The sequence below is a fragment of the Mobula birostris genome, chromosome 12 (genome assembly GCF_030028105.1).
Source record: "Mobula birostris isolate sMobBir1 chromosome 12, sMobBir1.hap1, whole genome shotgun sequence".
NCBI lineage: Eukaryota > Metazoa > Chordata > Chondrichthyes > Myliobatiformes > Myliobatidae > Mobula > Mobula birostris.
The window spans coordinates 40,014,114-40,037,967 of NC_092381.1; the positions used below are offsets into that span (position 1 = coordinate 40,014,114).

The 23,854-nt window shown below is 39.5% G+C and overlaps 1 protein-coding gene across 5 annotated transcripts in view; it reads right to left on the reverse strand.

The window, feature by feature from the left end:
• Window positions 1-23,854, reverse strand: part of rnf220a (ring finger protein 220a) — a 478,182-nt gene that overhangs the window by 189,465 nt on the left and 264,863 nt on the right. For all 5 annotated transcript variants that reach the window (XM_072273652.1, XM_072273653.1, XM_072273650.1 and 2 more), the window contains one exon: window positions 22,999-23,128. In XM_072273652.1, the coding sequence (XP_072129753.1) occupies window positions 22,999-23,128 (130 nt within the window). The remainder of the gene's footprint in view (window positions 1-22,998; window positions 23,129-23,854) is intronic.

Below are 23,854 nucleotides of genomic sequence, written 5' to 3' on the forward strand. Positions count from 1 at the left end.
GTCAACCCTCATTTGTAGGGTGCCGAAGAATTTATTACACAGCCAATTACAATGTTAATTGGAAAGTAAGAAAAATCAATTAATTCACAAATTTTCCAATTAAAATAGAGATAAATCATAAAGCTGTTATTAGCAAAAGGCCAAATCTGTTAACTTTTAGCAGGGGAAAAAAAAGTAGCTGAGCCTTGCCTGGTGCCCTTGACTGACTTTCCTCACAAAAGCTGCCATCAGCAGAACGGGGTTGAAGACAGATAAAAAAAATATCGACTGGGCAGGAGGAACACTTCTTCTTTATTGATCAGAGGAGAATTTAACTTTCTGTGCATACACACAGTGTCAGCAAGGCCATGGGGCAAATTGAAATGAGCTGGCTGCCAAGATGACAAGCGAAAAGCACAGCAGCAGAAATACAACAAACTGGACAATCTGTCCTTGTCTTTCTGCAGCCATTCACACTGGATTCACTCGCGAGTCCATAGCGTTCACACCTCAGTGTAACAAAAGATGGCCCGTGATGGTAACGGAGTGGCTTTTGTTACAGGTGGCAATTTCAAGGCCTCTTTCTGGTTGACTGGAAGTTCTGACGTATCCATGTCCATGAGATGTATCTAATAATGTGTTTGCAAGGAAGTATAATTTATTATACTTCATAATTGTTGAATATTAACATTTTCACTGGTGCACAATGGAGGCTCCAAAATACAGTGGATTCTGGTTAATTGGGACACATCAGGACAGTACATTTAGCCCCAAATCATGTGGCTGCACTAATTAGCCGAGGCTTCATGGAAATTATTAAAAATGTATAAAAAAGACAAACTAGTATTTAACTGAGTAACAAATTATGCACTGAAATGAAATACAGAACAAATTAGAACACTACCAATACTACTGGCTGTCCGTGGTATCCAATAATGACAGGAAAGCTGTGCAGGAGAGTTTTTAAAAGTGGAAAAGCTGTTGCATTCGGGCAGTTCCACTCTCTTGACCTTGAAAGTCTGGGTTCACTGGTACGAGTAGACGTCACAACTGGGACCATAGCTTCTTCCGTGCCTTGTCATGTCCTTCACTCTCCACAGGGTGTTGCAGAATCGCCTTCATGGCTGTCGGATCTCACTGTAGATCTCATCCACCCAGTCCACCAGAGCTGATCTGGCATGCTAGCAGAGGCATGTCCCTATCTCACCAGGGTAGACCTGCTATCTATCCTCACCTGACTGTGGCCGCTGTCCAGAGGCAAACAGCTGATTAGAACTACAGGTGGGAGTTGAGTGTCCAGTGGGGACCAAAGGTAACATGTTGATACCTTCAAATTTTTCATAGTTCCTGACTTGTTGAAGTAGTGAAATCATTTCATTTTCACCCTCGGCTGTTCCTGGCATCTCCAGGCCTCAATGACTGAAACCGTGGTGAGCAAAACAGTTCTGAATTGTCTTACTGCTCATTGCCCGCCACCTATGAATGAGAAAAATCACTGCTTTTTTAACACAAGCGCATGTTACTGATGCTATTTACAAACCGTTTGCTCTAAGCACGGTGTAGTGTTGAACGGCCAAACAAGTGCATGTGCCTGATTCTAGTTAGAAACTATTCAGCATTATATTTTTTTTTCTTAATCACTTACCTGCATAAGTACTAAATGGAAAGACTGAGGGGCATGTCACTAATGAAATGGTACAACAAGGCCATCTACATGAAGCTGAATTTGTTTGCAAAGCTCCCTTTTTGCCCCCAATGTTCAGTGGAAGGGAAAGGAAAGAATAAACCAGGCTCATCTCTGGTGTCAATTGGAGACATGCTATCTGTGTCACTTATTATGGAGTACTGTACATCCTTCATTTTTTCAAATAATGTTAAATGAATGCATAGCAATAACCCACCTACTACATATTACTGCCGCACAATTATTAGAGTGTGACAGCTGTGTTCTGCGAAGTATTCCTCAATGAATACTTCTCTTCAGTATTCACCTATGAGAGGGAACTTGATGACAGTGAGGACAATATGAGTGAGGTTGATGTTCTGGAGCATGTTGATATTAAGGGAGAGGAGGTGTTGGAGTTGTTAAAATACATTAGGACGAATAACTCCCCGGGGCCTGACGGAATATTCCCCAGGGTGCTCCACGAGGCGAGGGAAGAGATTGCTGAGCCTCTGGCTAGGATCTTTATGTCCTCGTTATCCACGGGAATGGTACCGGAGGATTGGAGGGAGGTGAATGTTGTCCCCTTGTTCAAAAAAGGTAGTAGGGATAGTCCGGGTAATTATAGACCAGTGAGCCTTACATCTGTGGTGGGAAAGCTGTTGGAAAAAATTCTTAGAGATAGGATCTAGGGGCATTTAGAGATCATGGTCTGATCAGGGACAGTCAGCATGGCTTTGTGAAGGGCAGATCATGTCTAACGAGCCTGATAGGGTTCTTTGAGGAGATGACCAGGCATATAGATGAGGGTAGTGCAGTGGATGTGATTTACATAGATTTTAGTAAGGCATTTGACAAGGTTCCACACGGTACACTTATTCAGAAAGTCAGAAGGCAGGGGATCCTGGGAAGTTTGGCCAGGTGGGTTCAGAATTGGCTTGCCTGCAGAAAGCAGAGGGTCGTGGTAGAGGAAGTACATTCAGCTTGGAGGATTGTGAATAGTGGTGTCCCACAAGGATCTGTTCTGGAACTTCTACATTTCGTGATTTTTATTAACAACCTGGATGTGAGGGTAGAAGGGTGGGTTGGCAAGTTTGCAGACGACACAAAGGTTGGTAGTGTTGTGGATAGTGTAGAGGATTGTCGAAGATTGCAGAGAGACATTGATAGGATGCAGAAGTGGGCTGAGAAGTGGCAGATGGAGTTCAACCCGGAGAAGTGTGAGGTGGTACACTTTGGAAGGACAAACTCCAAGGCAGAGTACAAAGTAAATGGCAGGATACTTGGTAGTGTGGAGGAGCAGAGGGATCTGGGGGTACATGTCCACAGATCCCTGAAAGTTGCCTCACAGGTAGATAGGGTAGTTAAGAAAGCTTATGTGGTGTTAGATTTCATAAGTCGAGGGATAGAGTTTAAGAGTCGCGAGGTAATGATGCAGCTCTATAAAACTCTAGTTAGGCCACACTTGGAGTACTGTGTCCAGTTCTGGTCGCCTCACTATAGGAAGGATGTGGAAGCATCGGAAAGGGTACAGAGGAGATTTACCAGGATGCTGCCTGGTTTAGAGAGTATGCATTATGATCAGAGATTAAGGGAGCTAGGGCTTTACTCTTTGGAGAGAAGGAGGATGAGAGGAGACATGATAGAGGTATACAAGATATAAGAGGAATAGATGGAGTGGACAGCCAGTACCTCTTCCCCAGGGCACCACTGCTCAGTACAAGAGGATATGGCTTTAAGGTAAGGGGTGGGAAGTTCAAGGGGGATATTAGAGGAAGGTTTTTTACTCAGAGAGTAGTTGGTGCGTGGAATGCACTGTCTGAGTCAGTGGTGGAAGCAGATACACTACTGAAATTTAAGAAGCTACTAGACAGGTATATGGAGGAATTTAAGGTGGGGGGGTTATATGGGAGGCAGAGTTCAAGGGTCGGCACAACATTGTGGGCCGAAGGGCCTGTACTGTGCTGTACTATTCTATGTTCTATGTTCTAAAGCTCACTCCCACGACTGAAAGCTTGCATATATTTTCAACCATTCAACCATGGCAGTCATATCATCTGTGAACATCTTAAATATTCACTGAGAAATCCCTCCCCCAAATAGCAAAGTGGCGCCTAACCAGAGAAGCTAGCTGGTAGAAAATAGGTGCATGTCCTATTACGCAAGAAGGATAGGAGCAGAAATAAGGTATCTCTGCAGTTTTTATATATCATGTCTGATTGGATTATAGACATTTCCTTAAACAATCTACAGAGTACACCATGTTCGTTCTCACCAGTATCTTGTAAAGTTGCATCAAAACTTCCCTAGTTCTATACTTCAAGACCTTTGAAAAAGGCCATCATTCCATTATCATTTCTAAGTACTCGCTCTACTTGCAGGATAACTTTTGCTGATCTTGCACTTTGAGACTCAGTTCCTTCTTATTTCAGAGCTCTGCCATCTCTTACCACTTAGATGCAACGTAAGTTGAATTGGCTCCGTAGCTGTGAACTCACTCTGCAGTTAATGTTCTTTGTGTGTGTTAATTGCTTTTGTTTTTGTTGCTTGCCTGATTTGTTCTTTTTTTCGTACATTGGGTGTTTAACAGTCTTTGTTGTGTGGGATTTTTTAATAGTTTCTATTGTGTTCCTTTGTTTTGTGGCTGCGTGCGAGAAGATGAATCTCAAGGTTGTATACAATATACATACTTCGATAATAAATTAACTTTGAGGTACTATGTTTTTTCCCACCTATCTTTGTGTCATCAAAATAATTAGCATCTATAGCTTTGGTGTCTTCTTCCAAGTCATTTCTATGCATTGTTAAAAACTTGAGACCCACCCCATCACAGATCTTGATAACCATAAGAAGAGCAATCTATGCCTATTGTCAGTTTCCTGTTAGCCAGCCAATCTTTTAACTAGACCAATCTTACCTTAAGCTCTTATTTTTCACAGTAGCAGCAGGGATGAAAACATTTAAAATAGTGAAATTCTCGTATCTAGTCTTCTTTAATATACAGTAAGAAGCTGGGAAATAAGAGCAGCAATAAGCCATCAACCCCTCAAGCTTTCTCTGTTATTCAACAAAATCATCACTAATCTTCTACCCGAGCACCATTTCCTGCCCTACCTCGATTTCCCTTGTTTCCTTTCATATCTTGAAATCTATCGAAATCTGTTTCAATTGCTAAGCTTCCACAGTCCTCTTGGGAGCAATTTCCATCGATCAATCACCCTCTGAGTGAAGAAACTTCTTCTCATTAAGTCATAAATAACCCATCCAGGTTTAGATTCCTTCGTCAGATCTTCTCTTCATGTACCCTTTTAAGTATTTCATATGTCTCAATGTCACCCCTCATCCTTCTCTGTAGAGAATAAATGCTAGTCTACTTAATCTCTTCTCATATGACAAACCAACCATTTTAAGAAGCAGTCTGGTAAACTTTTGCTGTTCTCCTCCAACAGCAAATACCTCATTTGTTAAATAAGTAGATCAAAACTGCACATGTAAACCATTTGTCTTCCTAATTGCCCGCTCTACCTGCATGTTAGCCTTCAGAACCTTGAGTCCAAACAGCTATTAACATCAACCTTACCAGATCATTCACCATTTAAAATATACTCAGCGTGTTTGCATTTTTGCTACCAAAGTGAATGATCAGTCAATTATCCAGACTTTCCTCCATTTGTCATGTTGTTATCCACGCATTCAGTTTGTCTATATCCCTTTGGATTCTCCTCAGCTCTCACAATCCTGCAAACAATGAATTTAAAAATATTACACTTGGCCTGCTTAGCCTAATCATCAATGAAGGTTATGAAAAGTTGAAAGCCAAGCACCAACCTCTGCTGTAATTCCCCAGTCACAGCCTGGGAATCTGAGGAGTGGATCCATTTACCTTGGCTCTCCGTTGTCTATGGATTAAGCAACTCTCAATGCATGCACATGTATTACTTCCAGTTCCAACCTCCTGCTCGGCTCTTTATTGAAAAACTTCAACTATCCAAATGTACCAGTACTTCTTTGGACTCCTTTGAGGAAACCGGAGCACCCGGAGAAAACCCACATATTTTATGGGGAAGATGTAAAAACTCCTCAATTTAGGGACTCAAGGAGTCACTTTGAGGGAATCTTCATCACATGTTCTTGATATTTATTGCTTATTTATTTATTTATTATCATTTCTTTCTTTTATATTTGTACAGTTTGTTGTCTTTTGCACACTGGTTGAACGTCCAGTGGGTGTGGTCTTTCATTGATCCTATTATGGTTAGTATTCTATTAGGGATTTATTGCGTATGCCCACAAGAAAATGAACCTCAGGGTTGTATATGGTAACATACATGTACTTTGATCTCGGAGGACACTGGGATTGAACTCCAAATTCCGACGCCCAAGCTGTGATATTGTTGCGCTAATTGCTACACTACTGTGGCACCTAAACATGATTTTCCATCCATAAATCCATGTTGTCTCTGCTCAATATTCTAATATCAGTTATATTTGATTCCTGCTTTTTCAAAAACAGGGTAGCAAGCTACATTTCACATTTCAGTTCTCTCACCTTCTCACGATCCTTTCCAACTTAAAACCAGAAGATAATATAAACAAGCAAAACTTCCTCACACATCTTGTTGCACTAAGTGCCTTTCTCCTTTCAGATACCCAACAAATGGGACATGGCCAAACATGAATGGACAATAAGTAGTACTGATGATCAACGTATCATATTGTCAACCGATTGCAGGTTTGCAGCTGCCATCTGAGATACTCAACTTGCGCATGATTTGGAGGATAGTACTGAGCTGAGATTGACATGTGGTAGGGTGCCAGGGATGAAGGGCCAGCAGCTCGGACAGGACATACGTAGCATTGATGCCAGCTTCCTGAATGATGAAATTGGACTCAAATAAGTTCTCTGAAGGGGCAGTTTACACAAGTGGTTCAGATGTACATACAATGAAATAGACAATCCATTACAGAGTCTTGCAGAAAACTGGGGGTATTGTCAAGTGTTATGATGGACGTGTATGGCAGAAACTTGGTACATGACTTCGTGCAAGGCTTGAAGCCTATCATTGCTAACATGGAAGAGAAGGCCAATTCTATTTGTATATTTTGGAGATGATGCTAAAAAGCAACAGGCACCTGATGTCTGAGCACTACAGGAAAAGCTCAAGCACAGTCACCTTACTGCCACAAAGGTACAGATTCCTACCATCAAAGCTGTGAGTTCTAGCATGAAAAGCAGCTTGCATTGTGTTACTGCAGTGCAGTGATCTCTCCTCCATTTGTGGGATTGGTAAGGGTCCATGCTATTGGATTTAGATATGTTAGATTTAGATGGAAGAATTGCTTTTTGAACACCAAAGGAAGTAATTCAATTTCACTCTCTTCTTCTTACCCAACTTGCATTCACTTTTCCAGTAATTCAGTACACCATCAGGAATGCCTAATACTTACTTGCTGATTTGTACAGGAGGTTAAAGTCCTACCATGCCTGTTTTATCATGGACTGAAACCATAACCAGAAGTAATCCATCAGCAACAAAACAGCAAGCAATAGATGATCCCTCTAAATTGCACTGGTGACAGATGTCCCTGCTACTGAGCACTAAAGAAGGTTAAAGTAATGGCTGAAGTGTTGAGCTCACAGTGACATTGATAAAATCAGATCAGAGTATCTACCTAGCAAATTGTGGGAGATGTGACACATGGATTCAAGCCTTCAACAGTACCTCATCCAACATAATACCCTCAAAGGTGTGCCGAACGCTGCGAACAACATACTGTACAGTTCCCAAAAATCAGGAGGTAGTGAATTCCAATTTCTCTCTGCCTTTCTTGCAATTCCCTCCTGGAACCTTTTTTGCATAACTGACAACCATCATACTCAATATGGAAAGGTAGAAACCGTGCATTAATCACATCTGTTCTTCCTGTGGTGAACTTCTAAATTCCCACTCATTAACAAAACATGCATAACTGTGAGTAATGAGTCTAACCAATCTATGTATTTAGCTCACTCCCAGCAAAATTGTTTAAGATTGCCTTGCAACGAAGAATTCCTTAACAAGAAATTTGTATTTTCATAGACTGCTTCACAGAAACTCAGTTTAACATTGACAGAACCTTAGTGGGGATATTAGAAATTAAATTGCATTGCTAGTCTTGCTCACCTCCTTATTCACATGTACTTTTTCATTAAACTTTATCACAAAGGAAATGAAGCCCAGTGTTTCGTTTCAAACAGACTGCTTCAATTTTTTCCCTATTTCACATTCATTCTGCTCTTATTTTGCCAAAATGACACATTATCATTAAGTCAAGATTTTATAGAAATTGGTCAAATTTAAAATGTCATCTTCAATGAAACTCTTTAAAAATTTACATGCACTGCATGCTGCTGGACCGACTTTATTTGGAATTACAAAGAATGATTTATGAATGTGTATCATATGAGTACCACATTGAAGAATGTGCTTAATGTATAACTCGGGGAGTGCGATGAGAATCTGGCCTCTCAAGTGCCAGAATCTGTTTCCTTACAATTTGAAATTCAAATAAATAAAGAGATTGGTGGCTTGTCCTCCCTCTCTCCTCTGCCTTGCTGAGACTTCCAAGGACTCTAATGTTGTAAAATTTACAAATATTGCATCAGCAGAGGAAAAGCGCCATCTCCTTTTGGAGCCAGCTCACAGCACTCAATAGTCTCTTCCTCTTCCTTTGCTCACCAGCACATTAACAATAAATTGAGCAGCTAGAATGCAGTGCTCTTTGTGTATATCGTAAATCTGAACAAACGTGTTCTCAAATTCACATTAGGTCAGGTCTGAATCTAAACTGTGTAAAACGATTTGGGTGCAGGGTTTGAAGCAAAGGGTATCTTCACCATTGCTGTTTGGAAGGGAAGGAGGGACCTTTGAATCTTACAGTGGAGAAGGAGAACATTTGGAACGGCATACATGCCAGGTAAATTGGGTATATTTGGGGTGTTCTTTCACCTCAGCTATCAGTTTGCAGCCAGGTGGTTGATGGTATTTCAAACACTGATTGCAATCATTAATAAATGCCATCTTTATCATCTCTGCCTTTAACATCCTTTTAGGCTGTGAACACCAGACATCCAAGACTCTTTGGATGAAATTTCCTTCTAGTTATTCCACCAGTTTAGGTGTCAGTTATAGAACATTTGCCTGAAATAGTAAATTCTAAAATGTAAGAGCAATCCATTCCTTCAGTTAAAAAATTAATCAAGAGATGTGAAAATGGCTCCAAGTTTGAGCAATTTGACTGGAGGTTCTCACCAAAAATTTTCAGCAGGTTGTAAACTAGCTGTTACTAACAATCACCTGCAATAGATCCTGTTAACTTTTCCATCTCTTGCAATCTGCCTTATTTAATAGAAACATGAATATTATCAGCAGTAACAACAACTAAACGTACTTAAATAGCACACTCAACATGGCAAGTAACTTAAAGCATTTCATAGAAATATTACTAAAAAAATTGATATCGAGACATACAAGAAGCTTTATCAACAGATGACCAAAAGCCTGATTGATTAGGTAGGGATTAAGGAGAAGCATGTGAAAGAGATGCAGACTAGTGGAGAGAGTGAGGGCAGAAATTCCAGATGAAGGAATATCTGGCAAGCCTCAAGTGATTAAAATATGGAATGCAAAGAAAAACACCGTTGAAACAGTGGTAAGACAATGGAGGACTGGCCTCAATCCTACTTCTATCCAACATCCTAAATCAGAACAAAAAAAAAACAAAGTCTGAACAAAACATCAGATTGGTTACACAGAACTTGTCTTTTTTAGGAAATTAGTTCAGTATCTGATACAAAACAGTTGTTTATTCAATTAGAAATTACCATCTTCTCCTTCCATTTGTTAGCCTTAATTTCTATCAATTTTTTTTAAAGGCAACAGTACCAGGACATTCCTCACCACTATTAGAATTTCAATTTTGTCCGAATTCTTAAAATTCATACTGGTACTCACAAGAAATGATTGCATGGATTTCTTCACTGTTCTTTACTCTGGCAACCCCTGGGCACTTCTCAGGTTTGTCAAATTTACTTGCTAAGTGCAAGAGCAGGAATTATACTAAATGTTACCAAGCAATATGCAGTGCTAAAAATAATACATTCAGAATTGCTTCTCACCCCATATATTTAAGGAGTTCATAAGCGACCAGATAATATTTCTCTGGTATTACCAGTGTATAGGAAACACATCTCATTTGACTAATTGCACAAATAACAAAACTGAATGAATAACATGTACTTAAGAACTATTAGCTCTTTTGCTATGTAAATATCTGATGCCTTATTTAATCTATGTTACAACTTAAGGTTCATTATTTACCTCAGCCAATGCCTCATTTTTTTAAAACATAATTTGTTTGTCCCCCACTGGCTTCACACAACCAAAACTGAGAGGGACTTTAATCATGCAAGTATAGATCTGAAGCCACCATGAGGAGTCATTTCATAACACAGCAATGGTCATTTATTGAGTGATTTTTAACTTGCTGCCCTGGTGCTGTGGATCAGCCAGCCATCATCTAAAAAGTTAATTATTCATTTCACTTAAAAGGAAATGATTCAAGGCACAAGATTCAACATTGTTTATTGTCATTCTTCAGTACACAAGTGTAAAGGACGACAAAATGATTGTTACTTCAGATCTGATGCAGCATAAAAAAATGTACACAATAAGCATAAAGAACACAATAAAATAACAAAAATCGCCATAAATATAAATGCAATCCTGTAAAACACGATGTATTAGTAGCTGTTTTGTACATAGACTGATTGTATGTACATGAAGTGACACTAGATGACATGTACGTAGTGGTGCTGGGGGTGGTATGCTGGGTATTAACATGCTGGGTGGACATGTTGATCATCTTGACGGATTGGAGGAAGTAAATGTTTTTGAGTCTAGCAATGGGTGCTGCATAGTGGCACTAAAAGTCCATAAGCAAAGTGGGTGGGACTCTTCATGATATTGCTGGTCTTTTTCCATGTCAGTTTCCATATGGGCCAGCCTATCAACATCAGTCGGTAAATCTACTCATGGCGCAGTAGCAGTCAAGGTTTACATTATAGGACTGGGGTTAATTTAACACTATGAACTGCAGCAAATCATACTGTATAGTTATGGCCAGAACGATTTTCATTCATGTTACTCCTTAGCATAAAACTTTATCAGTTTCTATATTATGGACCACTGTAGAAATAAGTGATTGTAGCTGCATGTAAACATGTACATTTTGTTGCATTGAGTTGTCAACAAAACTGTTGTCTTCAACTGGGCCAGCTTTAAGTGAGGAGAATGGATGAGCTTCCAAGAAATCAGCAGCCATCCATAACCAGAAAGCAAAGTGAAGCCACCTCAAAATCCCGTGAACAACAAAAAAGTAAATGACTGGTTAATTATTCCTTGTTAACATTAGTTGAGTACACCTTATTTTTTTTAAATCATTTTGCTAGATGTTCCAGTTATATTTAGACAAAGAAGTATTGAGATTCTACAGTTGTTACGGTGTGGTAATTTGAGTTGAGCTGAGCAACAAGTTGATTAACTTGCATCATAGGTGATACTCTGCGTAGAGTGAACGGGTGGCATCAATTTCCTCCCCATGTGTGGGAGGCTTTTGACTCCCATGAAAGTTGTCCACCCATCCAGCCGAGGACATCAATATTGTTGATGACAGCCCAACACAACAAGATCGTCTCGTTTACTGGTGTCAGATAGCAGACCAAGAGGGGCCAAGCCTGGCAAGGTGATGTTGATTGAAGTTACTATTATTGACATCCAAATTAGTTCAGTAAATTGTGAATCTAACAGTCAAGTGCTCCTTGACTACTGTACTGCGGTATCTACCCAGATAACGTATTCATGTCCTTAAGAGTATTCTGAACCCAGATCTTTATCTTGGTGTTAAGAAGCTACGAAATAAGAAAAACTGACATTAAGCAGTTTCTGTTAAAACAGTGGGGTAGAAAATTCCTCCCTTTGATATTTTTAGTTGGGATGAGCACAAAATGATAAATCAAATTTTGAGCTCTTGCCAAAATTTAATATGACATATTGTCACAAGTTATTTTAGCTGGTAGAAAGAAGTAAAATTATACAGTGTATTTAATCTTCCCTGTTGAGTTACTTCAGCTCTGTCACAGCATCAGATCTGCTAGTTGCTCAAAGATAGATCTCCTGATTATCTCATAAATATTTAAGCACCAAAATTGTTTTTCAAAACAAAACTAACAAAACAACAGAAATAATCACTCACAAAATGCTGGAGGAGCTCAGCATGTCAGGCACTTCTATGGAGAGGAATAAACAATCGACATTTAGGCTGAGAATCTTCATCCTGCTGAAGGGTCTCAGCCCTAAATCTTGACTGTTCATTCCTCTCCATAGTTGCTCCAGCACTCTGAGTGTGCTGCTCTGGGTTTCCAGCATCTGCAGAATCTCTTGTGTTCAGAAATAAACACTTCATAGCAATATTTCTGAATGACTTCTTTTTCTTTAAAAGCAGAGCTCTCTTGTTTTATATCTTTTTGCTGTGGACACCTCTCCTAGATGAAGAGAAGATTAAGGATGGATTGTTGAAATGGGCCGTCTATCTTCCTATTTAGCAATATTTTGGAAAGGGCACAGTCCAGAGCAATGGTAGAAGACGGTCCCAGTTTCTCTGCTGAAAGTTTGTTTGGTCAATGACTACCTAGTTCCTTAAGTTGGCAATAAGTTACAAAGTCAGCAACACATCTTCCCTGGTACAGTAGTCTATTCCATGATTGATTTGCTTTTAAGTTTTAATTCATTGTGGAGTCGATTTGCTAAATTATCATCACAGCAAGAGTTACTGTGATTGATTTCGATGTATTGAAATTTCACGTCGTTGAGTGGTAGAATTCTCATCCATACTCGTTGAGTAAAGCTTATTTGGAGTTGTGAAGCATTCCTAAATGTACTAACTTGTTATATACAATAATTTCCTGATTTGTTTTCCAATAATCAAGGTTTGATTTTCACTGTCACAATAATTGTCCAGCAATTATCACATTCATTTATCTTCATATGAATTCTATCATCCATACGCAGTTATACAGCAGCTACTCAGAACTCTGCCATCGGCAAACAGGATGGAACAAAAGACCTTCATGAGTTTCATAGCACGTATTATTTTACAAAACCATCATTCTGTAGCATTCTAGGAAGGGGATCAGGTAAATGGCACAAACCCATGAAATGTAACATCATTTGATGCATCACTTCTCTTTGTATAGTAATGTGGTAGTAAAACAGTGTATAATTTCTTAGTTTTATTTTGCTGGCAACTGACCACGTGATACTACTGTGTAGAATAAAACATTGTAAAGCAATTCAAACCCTATCTCATTACTCTCAAAAAAAACTTCTCGTGCATGCATCCAGCATAGCCACTGCAGACAGCTCAGCCAAGCTCAGCTCAGCCCACGACCTCAGCTTTTATTACATCTGTAGCCATAAGGGTCCGAATCATTCAGTGCTTTTTTGTGACAGCACTGCATCTCCCTTGAGATGGTGGACTAGAGGACATACAGCTTTGTAAGCACAGGAGCATTTTAACATGGAGCATGCAGTGTATGGGGAAAAAATAGCTAATGACATTTTACATTTTTCATTTGTTGTTTTTCTCTCATTTTCTCTGCTTTTCTCTGTACTATGACTTTTCCAATCTCAGTCAGGTCATCAGGGAAACAAATGGAAGCCAGATTTAACCACACAGAGAGGGGAGCAGGGAGAGTGTTTGGGAGGGTAAGACCATTGGGAATGTCATTTGCAATTGCTATTCACTAATCTCTTTCCCTGTGTGAAGAATTAATATTCCTCTCTTTCCTTTTCGTCATTCAGAGCACATGTAGAGCCACGGGCTGCAAGGAGTTAAAGCTACACTGATCATCTGGAGGAAAAAGCTATATCATAAACTCTTCTGACAGTGTTATCTACTTGTGACAAATGAAAAGGAATGATGCTTTTGCCTAAATATTAGTTACTATCGAATAAAAGACAATTCTCATCTGCTAATACACTCATCCTTATGCAAGTAACAGAACAATAAGGCCACAGTATTAATTATTAAATAATGGTGCTCTTTGTGTCGTGATGGATAACATTCAATCCATCCAGTTATTTAGGCAATACTGCCTAATCTTTAGCACAATGGCTCCCTAAACACGATCTCTGTTCCCTTCCCTCCCTAACCCTTCTTAATTCTTGTATTTTCAAATCTATACATTGATTAAGATACTGCCAATTGATTTGTTTCAATGCACACTTACCTATTGAACTGAACTTTCCAAACTTTTTTTAAAAGACTCATGATGTAAATGGTGCAAAATGGTTCAGTAGATTAAAAGAGCTTCTAGCTTTCTATTGACCTAATCCATATTATACAAATATTGATGGTGTTTGAAAGCTATTATGTAACCTATTACTTAGTAACCCATTGTGTATTGCCAGTGAGCAAGCAGATAAAGGGGCTAAAATACAATTGCAAATTGGTATTAGCTACTGTATGTTCTTGTTGTGAGTTAATTTCATCTCAGCATCTTTATCATCTGCCCAGCCTGTGGAAGCACACAGGATTGAGAATCAGCCTTTAGATTCATAAACTTATGCTTGTGGTAACATAAGTATTTACTGCTTTACATCCTTAGTTTTACATATCTCAGGATTTCCTTTTCCAGGCACCTGAACTTGGGTGGCTGGATCTCAAAGTGCTTAAGAACAAGGAGCAAGGGCAGATTATGTGGCTCCTCCAGCTGATCTGACATTCAATAAGATCATGGTTGATTTAATATTTTTCTGTCTATTCCCTCCAACCCTTGACTCCCTTGCAGCACAAAATTCTATTTAACTCACCTCTGAATATATTCAGTTATTTAACCTCCACAGCTCTTTGGGGAATCCAGAGATTCACTTCTCTCAGACAGAAGAAATTCCTCTCCATCACTGTCATAATTAGGCAACTCCTTATTCTGAAGCTACATCCCCAGCTCTTGACTGCTCCATAAGAGGAAATATTCACTTGACATCTACCCTGAGAAGCCCCCTTTTGAATCATATGTTTCAATGTGATCAGTTCTTATTCTTCAAAGTGTTTATGCAGATAGGTCCACTCTCCACAAAGTTTCCTATAAATCATCTCTCATCCCAGGAATAACCTTCAAAAGCCTGCTCTTATTGCTCCAATACAACATCTCTCCTTCAGTAAAGTGAACAAAACTGTACTCAGCATTCCAGATATGGCCTCACTGATGCTCTGAACAGTGAGGCAACATCTACCTCATGTGTACTTAATCCCTTTTGGATTAAAGGCCAATACTTCAGTTGCTTTCCTAATTACTTACTGTGCCTGCTTTTTAACTTTACGTCTTTCATGCATAAGACACCCAGATCCCTCTGGACCACAGCATCAGGGAGGATGGTGGCATCGTGGCTAACACAATTGCTTTACAGCACCAGCAATCTCTGATAGGGGTTCAACTCCCACCGCCCTCTGTTAGGAGTTTGTATGTTCTCCTCATGACCGCATGGGTTTCCTCCAGGTGCTCCAGTTTCCTCCCACATTCCATTGATGTACATTTAGGGTTGGTAAGTTGTGGGAATGCTATGTTGACACTGGAAATGTGATGACACTTGCAGGCTGCCCCCATAATTCTTGCTGATTTGATTTGGTGCAAGTGACGCAAATCACAGTGTGTTTCGATGTACATGTGACAAATAAAGCATATCTTTTATTCAATGGCACTTCTTTGTCCAAAGAATATTCTGCTTTCCTATTCTTTCTAACAAGTGAGTAACCTCACATTGTAATCCAAGTGTATGTTTTCTTGTTTAACCTGTCTACATACCTTTGCAGACTCCTTCTGCCCTCCTCACAACTCGCTTTTCTGCCAACTGCTGCACTATCAGTAAATTTGGTTATATAATGGATGATAGATAGTGTAAAAGCAAAGTCTAGGTTTCTCCTGGCAGGGGTTTCTAGAACCAAGGGTCATAGGGTCCAAATAAGTAATGGACATTGAGGACAGCAACAAGAGGAAAATATTTCACTCAGTGAGTCATAGATGTTTGGAAATTTCCACCCAGGGTAGCTTTGGAGATGCAACCACTGGGTATATTCAAGATGGAGGAGGTAGTGAGGGCAGAGATTCTCACTACATTTATTTATTTACAGATTTAAATTCCTCAGTGTTATCATTTCAGAGGACATGTCCTGGCCCCAGCATACAAGTACAATTACAAAGAAAGTACAGCAGCACCTTTTCTTCTTTAGAAGTTTGTGAAGATTTGACATGTCATCTAAAACTTTGACCAACTTCTATAGATGTGTGGTGGTGAGTATATTGACCGGCTGCATCACAGCCTGGTATAGAAACACCAATGCCCTTGAATGGAGAATCCTATAAGAAGTAGTTGATATGGCTTAGTCCATCATAGGTGAAGCCCTCCCCACCATTGAGCACATCTACACGGAGTGTTATCACAAAAAAGCAGCATCCATCATCAGGGCCCCCCACCACTCAGAATATACTCTCTTCTCGCTGCTGCCATCAGGAAGAAGGTACAGGAGCCTCAGGACTCACAGCACGAAACTGTTCAGGAACAGTTATTACCCCTCAGCCATCAGACTCTTGAACCAAAGGGGGTTACTCAACTTCACTTGCCCCAGCACTGAAATGTTCCCACAACCTATGGACTCACTTTCAAGAAATCTTCATCTCATGTTCTCGATATTTCATACACACTTTTTTATTGTTGTGATTTCTTTATTTTTGTATTTGCACAGTTTGTTGTCTTTTGCATGCTGGTTGAATGCCCAAGTTGGTGCGGTCTTTCATTGATTCTATTATGGTTATTATTCTATCAAGGATTTACTGAGTATGCCTGCAAGAAAATGAATCTCAGGGTTGTATATGGTGACATATATGTACTTTGATAATAAATTTATTTTGAACTTTGATCTACAGCACAGTAACAGAGTCTTCCAGCCCAATGAACCCATGTCACCCAATTATATCCATGTGTCCAGTTAACTAATTACCCGTATGTCTTTGGAATGTGGGAAGAAACCAGAGCACACAGAGGAAACACATGTGGTAATTTGGAGAATATACAAACTCCTTGCAGACAGTAGTGAGAATTGAAACCAAGTCGCTAGTACTGCAATAGTGCTATGCTAACCACCACACTACTGTGCTGCCCCAAGAAGTATCTAGATGAATTTAAGAATGAATACTTGAATCACCAAGACACAGAGGTTATGGATGAAGTGCAGGTAAATGGGATTAGTATATACTTGGATACCTGATGGCTGTCATACAAGTGATGGGCTGAAGGGCCTACTTTTGTGCTGTATGACTCCATGAATTTTTCAGATATTAAGGGAATTGAGTTAGTGTGGGAATAGGAAGCTGATGTAAGAAGAAATACAAGCCATTATCTAATTAAATGGAAGAATAGGCACAAGGGACAAAATGATCTACAACTGCTCCTTTCTCTTGTTATTTTGTAGCCCACTTAGTCATGCAATCTTTCTGTAACATCTAGTTATTTCCTGGGCATCCTCTGTGGAACTGCAGGTGCATCGGAAGCACCCATAGTTCCTCAAATGATCCCCAAGAAATGAGGGTTGAAGTCAAGGCATTCACTTCCCAAACATTCTCCTTTCTGTTTGTTGCAGCAAACCCAGACTATTAACTGATTTAGGAGGCTGAAAAGTCAACATGAGTTGGAAAAGTAGAGGGCTCATGTTGGTTTGGAGGATTGGAAGCTGTGAAGATCATTAGAGGGATTAGTTAGTGTATATGGACAAGGAACCAGTATAAATCGATAATGCCCACAGGGTAGGGAACATCATGAATGGATAGGTTATGTGAGCTATGAAGTGATTGCATTTGGAATTCATTTACATTCTAGTTATCTGAAAATCAAAGCACAATAAAAAGTGCATGGTGGACTATGAGCGCAACTGGTTGGAGTGTTATTGATTGTGCTTCACTTTGACCAGCACATGAAACTGTGTTGTTGGTCACTACAAGAAACTGGGGAAAATATCATTTTAGCTGATCGTGTTTTGTAATTCATTTATCTGAGATGCAATTACTGCAGGCAAAGCTGACATTTATTGCCCAACATTCATTGCCCTGGAGAAGGCGTTGGCGAGTCAGATTTTTGAACTACTGAAAGGATTTAGAGTCCAGGATTCAGACACAGCAAGAATGAAGGATATTCTTCCAAGTCAGGACATTGTGTGCCTTAGAGGGAAACCTGCAGGTAGTGGCGTTCCTTTATACGTATTGCCCTCGTCCTTCTTGATGGTGGAGATCACAGGCTTAGTAGGTACTGGTCAAGTAATGGCCACAGTAGGTGAAGTAAAGATATAAGGTGGTACACGAGTACCACTCAAACAGATTGCTTTCTCCTGAATGGTATTGAGCTTCATAAGTAAAGTAGAAAGTGCACTCCTTTAGAAAAGTTCCCTCAGGCTCCTGCTGATTGATGGAGCAGCTGAAGATGGTTGGTTCTTGGACAATAACCTGATGATCTCCTGCAGCAAGGCACTGGGGCTAAGATGGTGGACCTTACTGCCATTAGTGAATTAGCCACAATTGACCACACATGCACGTGTTGCTTGGAAAAAAAAATCTCTGATGAATTTACCAGAGGACCACATGCTGCTGTTTTGCTTGGAATTGCAATACTGGGTACGGAAATTTCAAAATGATCCAAGAGCCAAGGGAAACAGGTCTTTTCTATTCACCCTGCTAGGCCGTTTTTAACTTATACACATGAATAACATTTCGCCCAGTCACCCTTGAGAGAAAACACACAGCCTTGTCAGTCTTTCCTTGGGAATGGACACCCCCTCACTTAAAACAGTATGCCAGATAGATTATTTATACCTCAATCACCTTCACTAAGATTGGTGCTTCCAAGGAGATATAGTAAAATAAAATGTGTCAAAACGGGAACAAGATTCTCTTCGGCATCTAGAGTTAGTAAGACATTTAAAAATAAAGACTAGCTTTATTTGGCACATGTACATCAGATTGTCTATTAAAATGCATCATTTGTGTCCAATGAAATCAGCGAAGATTGTGCTGGTCAGCCTGTCAGTGTCACCATGCTTCCAGCATCAACACAGCATGTCCACAACTCACTAACCTTAACAATGTGTCTTTGGAATGTGAGTGCAAACCTGAGGACCTGAAGGAAACTCATCAGGTCACAGGGAGATTGTACAAACTCCTTGCAGACAGCAGTGCAAATCGAACCCTGATCTTACAGCTAGCACTGTAAAGCACTGCACTATTACGCTACCATGCCATATTGTGGATTAGTATCATATGATTTTCTGCCTTCCTCTTCTTTATATCAATACATTGAAACACGTAAGTATGCGTGTATGTGTGCTTGTTGTGGTGGTGGGATAGGGGGAGCGGACAGTGAAAGTAGCATTAGCAGGAGCACAATGAACTGAATGAACTTCTATTCTGTAATTTCCATGACTATACAGCAAGATTCATGTCCACGTTTTGAGAAAGGGTAAATATAACATCGGTAATCTGGTACCCAACTGAAATTGGATTGACACCAGCTATAATCATAGACCTAAGAACACCACTGGGGTACAGTCTTGGTAGTTACAGTTTGCAGCCTTCACATTATCATTCTACAAAACTCATACCAGAGTGTCTGTCAGTACAGTTACATACATTTGGAACCATTATATTCATGAAGCTTTTCACTTCATTGTATAATGCCGAGTTACATATTTGATAAGTACAGTAATAAAAAGTAATGAACATGTTCTGTAGCATAATGTACTATGCACATGCCGAAGTATAATGTAATGTACATGTTCTGTAATGTAATGTAACTTAATGTACTGTGAAATTGTAATATCAATCAGTTTCAAATACATTGATGTCAGGTTAGATGTAGAATAAAGTTCCTCCTATTCTGCTGCAATTGTATCTCTCTCATCACTTTGACCATTGCACCTGTGCGAATATTTCTGCTTCCCTAAGTTGCCATCCTCATGGCCTCTCTGAGTGAAAATGATGATTAAGTGCAAATTAGTGTTGAGTTATAAACCATTTCGTGCTGCAGGTTAAGACTTGCCAACCCCTTTTCACTTACAGCTGGCAAGGAAAGAAGGCTTTCAACCCAGCACTGCAGGTTGGATACAGCATCTCAAAACATTTGACTCTTCAGTGTCAGAGGAATGCTAAATGATTCTTCCGAGCTGATTCTGGAAAGTGTACAATATGGCAGTGGTTTCTGAAAGCTATTTTGCCTCCACTCCAAAAAACAATGACCAGTTCTCAATAATCTACGTACAGTTGACTCCAATGGATGCAAAATAATAATGGATATAATAAATGATCTCAAAATATAGAAAGCTTCTGATTAATTATCACTATAATCTCATCTATTTAACAAGTTCTAGGAGTTCTTCCCATAGACAAGAAGAGGCCCATGTGTTGCTAATATCCAGGCAGAATCAGGAAATTATTTATCTTGAGAGTGGCGACAAGCAGGAGATATTCTGCATGTATGGATTCTTAAAGACACTCAATTTGGTTTCTAAGATAAGGTTACACTATACCAACTTTGCTGAATTGGTTCCACATCTGTGGATCTTCACATCCTGGAAATGATATATTTCTGCGAACTTTGTAATGGCCACATGACTGGAGTGGGCTGATTTCTATAAAATGCTACACAATACATAATTAGACCGAGTCCAGCAGGAGTAGCATTAATATAAAGAATTGATTGTCTTCTCATAGGCAGAGGGTTATTATCTACAATAATGGGTATGCAGACAGAATAACAGAGGAGTGATGTGATGTGTTAGACCATTGTTCTTTGAAATTTTTACAAAGAATGTAGATGATGGTGATGAGAGAGACGATGGGCATTTGCTGGCTGCCACAGTTGCTTATGTCGTTAAAGCAGCTTCAGATCAAAATTCATTGCCTGTGAGGGGATTTGGGATGGCCAAAGAATATCAAATGTGTTACATTAATAACATCTTGTGTGTGGAACTTGAGAAACAGATCAAAGATGGGAGAGCTGAAACAATTGAGGGTAATTAGAAATTATATACCCCCAAGAAAGCCCTTACAGTATCCTACGTTATTGACAGACTTTCTATTGATGCATTTTAACAAATTATCTTTTTAAAATAATGTTAATCTTAATCGTAACCTCAGGTTATCAAGAAGGCAAATGGAATATTGGCTTTCATTACTGGAGGGTTTACATTTGAGAGCAGGTGGTTATGCTGCACAGGGTACTGGTGAGACATGCAGTTCTGATCTCCTTATTTGAGGAAGAATATACTAGTTTTGTAGGTGGTGCAGAGAAGGTTCACCAAGTTGATTCCGGAGATGAGGGTGTTTGCCCATGAGGAGAGATTGAGTCACCCAAGACTATACATGTTGGAATTCAGAACAATGAGAGGGTATTTTACAGAATCATATAAAATCGTGAAAGGGCAATAAGATAGAGACAGGAAGTTGTTTCCACTGGGAAGTAAGACTAGAACTAAGGGACACAGCCTCAAATTCAGGGGAATAGGTTAAGGACAGAAATGAGGAGAAACTGCTTTCCCAAGGGAGTAGTAAATCTGTGGAATTCTCTGCCCAGGGCAACAGTAGAGGTTACCTCATTAAATATAGTTAAGCCACAGTTAGATAGATTTTTGCATAGCAGTGGAATTAAGGGTTATTTGGAAAAGGGACGTAGGTGGAGCTGAGTCCATGGCCATATCTGCCATGATCTTATTGAATGGTGGAGCAGGCTCAATGAGACAAATGGTCTACTGGTCCCATTTCTTATGTTCTTATGTTCTAACTAAATAGATATTTTCTGACAGGCATGATTTCTAAAATTGCATGACACTGTGAAAACCTGTTTTAAAAATTGCTTCACCTTTCTTTCTTATATATATACACTTGCATTGTTAGAATAATAAAAACCTCGCAACTTTGAAGCAACACTAAATATCCAGTGTAGATCTGGGGTCCAGGCCTGAAAGAAGTCTGGTGAGACCTTCAGCAGGAGATAATCGCTCATGGATTTAGTTTGATTATCAAGGGAAATCTAAATCCAGCAAGATGTCAAATTAGGTTTTAAAATGCCTGAGAGGGGTCCCTTGGATCGGTTGAACATTCTGTAAACCTATTTGACATTAATTTAAATGCTTGGTCAATCAAGACATGTTTTCCAAACATATATGTTTTAACTGCTGGGTGATGGACACCATGCAAGTAACTCGGCACCTGAGCATAAATCTCTCTTCAGGACATTGCGACAGGAGTTTTGACCCAAACAATGTACTGGTTAGACTGCATTCAACCAATACTAGTTTGAGATAGTTAGCTGTGAGTTAAATGCAGCATTAGTTCTTACATAATGCAATAAAAGATATTGGGCTGTTCTGATTCAATGCAGCTGTTTTTTTTAATAGGTACATAATAAATAAAATTTATATCTTGCACCAGATTGCCCAGGCAATAGAGACATGTTTGGTTGGACAGTTTCATTGCATACGTGGATTTAAGGTAGTCCATTGGATGTCCAGATTTTTACAATTTATGTCTCTAGCAGGCAGAATTTGTTGATCAATTTAAAGGCTATATTCTCAAACTGTCAAACCTCAATGTAAACACAAGTATCCTTTGAAAACAAATCTGAACAATTATGTTATTGGCTCATATTCAGAATCAGCAGCCAATTCTCAAGCTAAATGGTAAATATATCACTTAGTGTCACTCTGCTCTCTACAACAATCGATGAGTTTAAACACTGGAACTATCCATTAGCAAACTTCACACCAGTCATTTCACGCAAATTACTGGTTAGTGTTTGATACAGTATAACATTCCTGTCTCCTGCAAAATAGAAGATAAGGAATTCTCCGATTATTAATTTTATTTAACCCAAACAAATCAGCAAGAAAATACAAAACAAAACAAATGAACCAAGTTATAAAAAATGCAACACTACAAGGGACACACTGTAGCCGAGTCTTTAACTCATCTGTAATAGATGTTCATTCCAATCCCAAACCAGCCTGAGTGACTGGGTGCATGTGCAGTCCATCACCAGCGACAACACCGATAATCTGTGTGTAAATCTTATCAGCTTGCTTGCTTCCATGATAGTTCACTATAACTTTTCCCACACACACACGTGCATTTGTCTATGAGTGTGTCAATGTACATCTGCAAATTCTTCAGTGCTGTGACCCTGATAAGAATAATTTTTAAAAAAGTGAGGGTACCATACCATAAGTTGCTTTGAGTGAGCTTTTCCAGCTCTTGTTCCATATGGTCTTGTAGTTCACTTGGACGGAGCAGTACCTGACAGATGGGGCATATTGGAGCTTGAGTATCGTACAGAGTTGCCTTCTTCTTGCCTGATTTAAAGAAAAATGTAAAAATTATTATGAAAGTACTATAGTAATAGTCCTTCACTGAAAAATTAAGCATTTCTCAATTTGTTGTCCTTCAGAAAATAATTGCCAGACCAGTTTACTTGCTGAGCATATTATCGCACATAAGCTATCATTATATAAACAGTCCATCATTCTAATTTTTTATAAAGAATAGTATCTATACATGGATCTTTCTAATGTTCCTAGTTAGTTTTTAATCTGTAAATTAATATAACCATCTGTAATGGTTATCTTGGTTTAGATTTTCTTCATTATCCCAAATCTATGAACGTCAAGACAGCAAGCACGCTACTGGCAAAAAGTAAGCATAAGCCATCCTGGTATGATGGCAAAGTCTCTGGTACAGCACTGCCTGCACCTCAAATCATTTGTGCCTGACAAAAATCTCCATTCCTGGCCAAAACAAAAGACGTTAAATATCTGGGGCTGCTATTGGTCTTTTATTCTTTCCCCATCTTTTTCTGGCCATGTTGCAACAATTTTGTAAACACAAAATAATCTGCAGATGCTGGGGTCAAAGCAACACTCACAACACACTGGAGGAACTCAGCAGGTCGGGCAGCATCCGTGGAAACCATCAGTCAATGTTTTGGGCCGGAACCCTTCGTCAGGACTGAAGAGGGAAGGGGCAGAGGCCCTATAAAGAAGGCGGGGGGAGGGTGGGAAGGAGAAGGCTGGTAAGTGCCA